At 37.2% G+C, this 6,836-nt stretch overlaps 2 protein-coding genes across 5 annotated transcripts in view; both read left to right on the forward strand.

The window, feature by feature from the left end:
• The window catches only part of LOC136847134 (salivary glue protein Sgs-3-like), a 79,704-nt gene extending 73,680 nt beyond the window's left edge, over positions 1–6,024 (forward strand). Inside the window, exons 9-10 of one of the 2 annotated variants that reach the window (XM_067118500.1) lie at positions 222–336; positions 5,920–6,024. In XM_067118500.1, coding sequence (XP_066974601.1) covers positions 222–301 — 80 coding nt within the window. In that variant the 3' untranslated portion in view covers positions 302–336; positions 5,920–6,024. Of the gene's footprint in view, positions 1–221; positions 337–3,202; positions 3,338–5,919 lie in introns of those variants that run through there. The other variant, XM_067118499.1, reaches the window with a different exon arrangement.
• LOC136847135 (uncharacterized) overlaps positions 5,920–6,836 on the forward strand; it is an 84,137-nt gene continuing 83,220 nt past the window's right edge. For all 3 annotated transcript variants that reach the window (XM_067118502.1, XM_067118503.1, XM_067118501.1), the window contains exon 1: positions 5,920–6,051. The gene's annotated coding sequence lies outside the window, so the exon portion shown is untranslated. The remainder of the gene's footprint in view (positions 6,052–6,836) is intronic.

Below are 6,836 nucleotides of genomic sequence, written 5' to 3' on the forward strand. Positions count from 1 at the left end.
CTTTCCACCCTCTCTACCAATTGTTTCAAACCTTCTTACTCTCAATTTCCCTTTCAAAACTGAATGACCTCAAGGGTCCCAGCATTTGACCTTTGGTCTAAATTCTGTAATGTACAGTTTATTCTATACATTATGAAAACCATTTAAAAGAAAATAAATGTATGTGAACCATCAACATAAACAGCATAATAATTCAGCCTTTTTCTTCTCTTCGACAACAGGAAAAATGTGTTCTGAAAGGCGTGAGAAAGTGCGTCAGTTCTGCAAACGATTGCCAAGGTTCTATCGCACAAGGCTTTGAGTGCAAGAATGACAAGATATGCTGTATTCTGGGAGGTCTGTATTAAAATTATTATTATTATTATTATTATTATTATTATTATTATTATTATTATTATTATTATTATTGTCGTTGGTGTTGTTCTTGGTGTTAAAAACTACCGGGACATTTCTTTTCTTTACAGTATTTTCCCCCAATATTGCTGATTCATTTTTAAAAGTTCTACGTGATTTACACGTTAGGTTTCTGGTCTGTATTTATTAATTGTTCATTATCAATCCTTCTTGTTCATGATTATCCAGTAATTTATTTTAGATAATCCTGAGAACAGCACTAACCCCGAAACAGTTCTCTGCCCTGTACGTCAGGTGTCCTCCGAGATTTAGGCATTTAAGTGAATGTCTACGCTTTTTACAATACTTATCCCCGTTGGAGGGTGCTTTCGTCAGTGCACCTCACGTGGCTGTACAGTAAGCATTACTTAACGATCTTTGCAGCGCCTCTCGGCCCCTAGTTGCAACGGCTCTCATTTCTTTTACTCTACCTCTGTTCATATTCTCTTTCTTTCGTCTGACTTTCCACCTTCTCTAAAAATTGTTTCCTAGTGCTACTGCGAGGTTTTCATCGTGTTACGCCTTTAAAACTTTCTCACTGTCAATTTCTGTTTCAGCGCTGAATGATCTCATAGGTTTCTTCGCTTGGCCTGTGGCCTAAATTCTTTATTCTGTCGTATTCTACTCTGTAGGGAGATTGGGAATGGCCTATGATCAGATTTCAAAGGGATTAAAGTTTGTCTCTTTCAAACTGCTAAGAAAACAAAGAGGAACTTTGTAGTATTTCCGTCGATGCAAAAGAATGATTTTAATGCACCCTAGTGAAACTGATTTTAGTCAGTGACCTTCTACAATTCTTTGGTACAGTCAGTGGCCAACCTCATGTCTTCCAACTTTAACACAAAACTGCTAATTTGACGTGAACTTCAGTTTCATCATTGTTCATTAAAAGTGCCTACTGGAATGTGTTGAGCACTTAACAGGTCCCTCCCAGGTACGGGCTTAGTTGTCAGAGAAGGCGCTGACAATTTATGGACAGTTGATGACGATCCCTGTTAATGATGAGAGAAACTTGTGGTTTGATAAAAGGGGGGAGGAATCCGGGGATAGAAGATGTTTTCAAAATTATTGACAATCAGTTTTTTTTCCGGCAGTGTTTCATTACTTACGCCGTCTAAGTACTCACCAAGATCGTTGCTCAAATGCCACAACTGCTTGAATCTGCACTCTGCCAAGCTGACGTATGCTAGATCAGTATTTCCTGCGAAGAGCGTTTTTTGCATTTTGAGTAATCTTGAGCTTTACCTATAATAATGCGGGTCACACTATAACAGTGATCCATTTATTGATTTCAGTTTTGTTGCAAAGCTTCCGAAATAGTGCCAAAGGGAACTGAATGCATTTAACGTACATCTAAGTTTAAAATATTTGTTGGCGACACTAGTTTGACACGGCTATTGCCTTATTCCGGCAATGGTCATATGAAGCAGCTTATTTCCTGTGGCAGGAAATCAGCTTTGAATTAATAAAGAGAGCATTCTTAATTGTCCAGTTCCAGTGTAGGATAATGAGTGGTCGCCAGAGCTTTTTGAAGGTCTCTGTTTTGTCGTCCTGAGATGACCAGAACAGGAATATTGTCCTTATACAATGCGACACTCATCTACATCCAGTAGGTTACCTTACATAACGTATTAAAGTATGTTAGGGAGACTAATGCAAGATGAAAGTGGACCAAATAGAATGTAATGAAGGTGTGATAAACTGTCTCAATAAGCATTTTCATTACAGAGTAGGATAGCCAAAAATCACTTGCAATATCAAACATGTAGAACACTTTGGGCACTTGGCAGCTTTGGTAAAAGTCATTAGTAGCATTAAGAAATTAATATTTTACCAAAACTAACCGAGTCCCATTTCTTTTGGTGACAATTGCAGAACTACTCATGCAGTAAATGTTAAAATACCCACATATCTTCTATTTTATGCAGTCATCATTTTTAGCAAGGAAGAGTTCCTTGCCTTACAGAGAAATGTGACTAAAAAGTTCCCTGTCAACCTCAAACAAGTGACTTCGCTTAGCTTGCGAGCCAGTAGTGTCTGTCTGCAGTGACATCGTCATATCCCAGAACCTCTTCCACCTCAGTGAAATTCTTTGGCCTCTTTCATGCAAGGTGAATTATTTCACCCCCAGGCCTTTTTTCTCTGTTACATACTTCACGTTTCCAGGAAACAAAAACATAATGAATGTGCTTACTAAAGAAAGAGTCTTAATCATCTGTAATTTAAGTCTCCTGACGTATTTTTTAACCTGGAATCCCAACACTACGTTTCATGTTTGTGTGTATACAGGTTGAGCAGACAGTTCGTGTTATAACCCATGGCCTCTTCGACAGAGCAATAGACCTTTTGAGGAGTGGTAAATAAATGCTGTTCGTTCATAAATAATATGCCTATGTGGCGTAAGGGCATTATCTGATAATATCCTTTGATTCCTCATAAAATTAACTGCGTAACAGCTCTGTCCTTGACAAGCATACTAGTTGCCAACACTTCGCTGAAAAACTTGGTTTCCAAGTAGACACATTTACTGATCTCTGTAATTCAGAGCTTGTTTATAATTTACACTCGGCTGCATTCAGTTATACCTTCAAGAAACTCCACTGGCACTGTCTAAGTGCTGGTGAACTATTAAAAAATTAGGTGTATGTAATACTCTGGTTCCAAATTCTCTTCCTACCTTTGTGGTTCAGTTGGTGGTGCTTTTGCTTTTCAATCGAGAGTCCTAGACTAGGTCCCGATGTGAGTTAGAATTCTCTTTCTATTGCTCACGTCATGTTGTGTTCATTTCTGACAGTCTTCGTGTTTTCAGGAGTAGGACAAGCTACAACGAACACATGCGAGAAGAAGGCCTCCAGGACTTGTGTCAGTTCAAAACGTGAGTGCAACGGTGTCATCAAAAAAAAGTTCACTTGCGACGGCACCAAAATATGTTGTGCACAGGGGCGTAAGTATATAGTGCTGGTTACTGTTTTTATCTTTAAATCTCATTTCTAAGAAGAGAGTAAATACATATTCGGTTCTTTTGTGTTTTGTTTAAATATGTATCTGAGTCTGCTGATGAGGAAATTGGCAAATGAAAGGAAATCACTTTAAATCAAATTAATTTGAAGCTTTTTCTAGTGCCTTTGAAAATATATAGATAAAAAAATGTATCGTTTTTGGAGATTCAGAGACGTCTTCTGTCCTAGCCATCCTGAAATGTGTAGCCAATAATGAGCTGCAAATCGTTGGCACATTAGGTGGCCTACCCCACACTCTCCGTGTTAAATGCTGAAGAGGATTTTGACCCTGATATTTTAACTTGAACCTTTTAAGGGTATTGGTCACAACACACATTGTCAGTCATATGTTTAGCCACATCAAAAGCAAGAGAGGCAATGGCAACTTATCAGAACTTGGTTAAGGACCTTACTCATAATGAGCGGAACTGGGATCATGTGTTTTATCAAATATTTGAAAGAATTCAACCCTGAAGTATAGTTTGAAATTCTAGACGTTCCCTCATTGATACAAGGAATCTCTCCCTACCTACCTATGTTTCCCAGTTGTTCGTGTTCGAGATGCAAATGCACTATGATATTCACACCGTTCGTTACCTGGATTTATTACTACAAAAAATAACAGATGCTTGAGTCCTCACCTTTTCGGCTTGAAGTATCGTAGAATCTGAGCTTATACCACAAACATTTTTTTTTAACACTCAGAATAATTTCTCTTAGCTTTTGGCCGTGATTCATGTTAATTTCCATACATTAGGTCAATAGATTTTAACCATAGCACCCCAGGGAATTAAATCTGCAGAGGGCACACACACCAACTTGATAGAGATGTAAACTTTTTTTATCCTTTTTGATATTTGTGAGACACTTTTATGGTTCAGAGAATGGTAATACCACACTCACTTTTCCACACAGCAATACAAGTAGCTTTTCTCCTTGGTAGCAGAAGATATAGTACACTGCATTCTGACCTATTTGCTCCTGGAGACTTCAGGTAATTTTCTCAGTAATAGCTGCCTGTTTCTCTGGTCAACAGAAGCTTCACATTTTCAGCTTCACAGGCAAACAGCACTGTATCTGAAAGTCATATTAGGCATTGTTTGGATTTTTTTTTTTTTGTTGACTAAATTTAAGCTCTAAAACTTACATTTGATTCATTTAGCTCACGAACAAATACGGCTTCAAAATTTTTAGGCATTGCCGGGAATAAATATTCCAAATATCCTTTTCATCATCGATGTGGCACAAAGTACTATTGTGAGATCTCTACATGACAGTTGTTAGAAATTCCCATTTCTCTAATATTCATATTAATCATCCGAAAGATAATCTAAAACTGAGGTTTTAAGGCAAAAGTGAAGGTACTTTCTTTCCGACCTTCACGGTTTGCAGACAGTTTAGCTGCTGTCATTTAGCTTTGAAAAAGTTATTTTTATGCTGGCCTCTCTACAGGTCTAGTGAAACTGAAGTTTGCCAATACAAAAACGTGGACAACTTCAGTTGACAAATTCAAGGAACCTTACTGGCATAGAATTTAGAACTTATGGATATATTCATTTATGCATATAACCCTCAGTTTGCTCAGAAGAGTGTTACAACCCACCAAAGACCTTGTGACTATGTGAAGAGACAACATGAAAGTATGATTGGGGCCACACTTATGATTTACTGTTTTGTTCTGAATTCTGGTCGATTAAGTGTAGATTAATTCCGTTCTTTTCATGTAGATTTGGGGAATGAGTAGAGAAACAATTAGAAATATAAAATTTTTATCATTCGATAACGAGGAAAACATTGTTTGGTGGCGAGTAATCAATACTAAGATGGTTCAGGTTACTTACAATGATTAGGAATTAATTTGGGGAAATATTTGCAATGGTAATATGCCTTCAGAAAAGTTTAATGGATTTCAAGGAATAACAATAAAGTAACTGAGGAAATGAGGCAACTGACAGCAAGGAATTATTTTAGAGGATGGTGAGAGAATAAATTTAAAGTAAATAGAAAAACTGTAAAAACATTAGAGAAGAGATGATACAAAGAAACTTTGTTGTATGGGAATTACTTTTACTTGCAGATGATCATTTGATTTGGAACCTAAAGCAGTATTGCAAAGGATAGTAAAAGAGCGTAAGAAGAATTCACATAAGATGATGCCAAATAGTATTAAACGAAAAAATATGAATTGCTCAGACTTTAACTCTCTACTGAGCCTTTAAAGTTATAGGAATTAATGCTGTTGGAATGCTCTTAATAATAAACAGTGTATGCTAAACATATAATCGTGTTAAGTCTCTTATAATAAAAAAAAATTAAACTGAAGGAAATAAGGAATGGAAGAAGCACCAAGTTGTATTTGTTGTAAGGAAGATGGAAACGTTGTTCAGAACAAACATTTGAAAAAACATCCTTGTGTTTAATCATTGCATCATGCCAGATCAGTTGAAAGCCTAACCCCCCCTCCCCCCGAAAGAATTAAATGTCCAATAATTCAATTCTGTCTTTTATTTTATTTTCGGCAACGCAGCAACCACGGTGGCACCGCCAAGAAAATTAGCCAGCGCTGTGAAGCCGAAGCCACAAGATTCAGAAGGTCAGGAAGGTCACAAGGGAAGGAAACCCACTGCTGCTCCCAAGGCCGGAACCAAGCGACCTCTAAGTAAATATTGTACCTCTCGTTATTTCTGGGAAAGATAGAATTCGTATATGTTGACAGCAAGTAGGCATACATATATACATACATACGTATATGAATACGTATACATCTGTGTCTTGGCTCCCACACTATTATATTTTTGTCACCATTATTATTATTATTATTATTATTATTATTATTATTATTATTATTATTATTATTATTATACTGATGGCTCGGATTGCGCCACTGCAAAAATCCCGGCAGCCCGTCAACCTAACTGTCCGAAAAAACCCGAGAGGTTCAGTAGGAGAACAGGTACCAGCCCTCAGGCTGGGGAGTTAAACAGTGGACCTAGCGACACACTGGCCACTGTCGACCTAAGAGACAGGAGATCAGCGCCTGCCCTATAAGCCTACAGAGGCCCAGGAGGACTCATTATTATTATTATTATTTTTATTATTATTATTCAGAACATGAACCCTATTCATATGGAGCAAGCCCACAGGGGCCATTGACTGGAAATTCAAGCTTCCAAAGAATATGATGTTCGTAACAGAAAGTAATGGGAAATGCAGAAAGAAGAGATCACGTTTTAAAAAATTAAAAAATAAATTAATAAAAAGATAAAAATGTAGGTAAATTATTAAAATACAAGGAGAAAAGTATTAGGGTAGTGATGCTTGCTCTCGGCAGGAAGAGCGGATTAGGGAACAATTGTGAATGTGACAGATCTCGGTTAACATACAGCTTATGAAAAATATACCAGGATGCATCCTTACAGTTTCTAAACAAGTCTTTTGAATCAT

This window comes from Macrobrachium rosenbergii, chromosome 16 (genome assembly GCF_040412425.1).
Source record: "Macrobrachium rosenbergii isolate ZJJX-2024 chromosome 16, ASM4041242v1, whole genome shotgun sequence".
Classification (NCBI taxonomy): Eukaryota; Metazoa; Arthropoda; class Malacostraca; order Decapoda; family Palaemonidae; genus Macrobrachium; species Macrobrachium rosenbergii.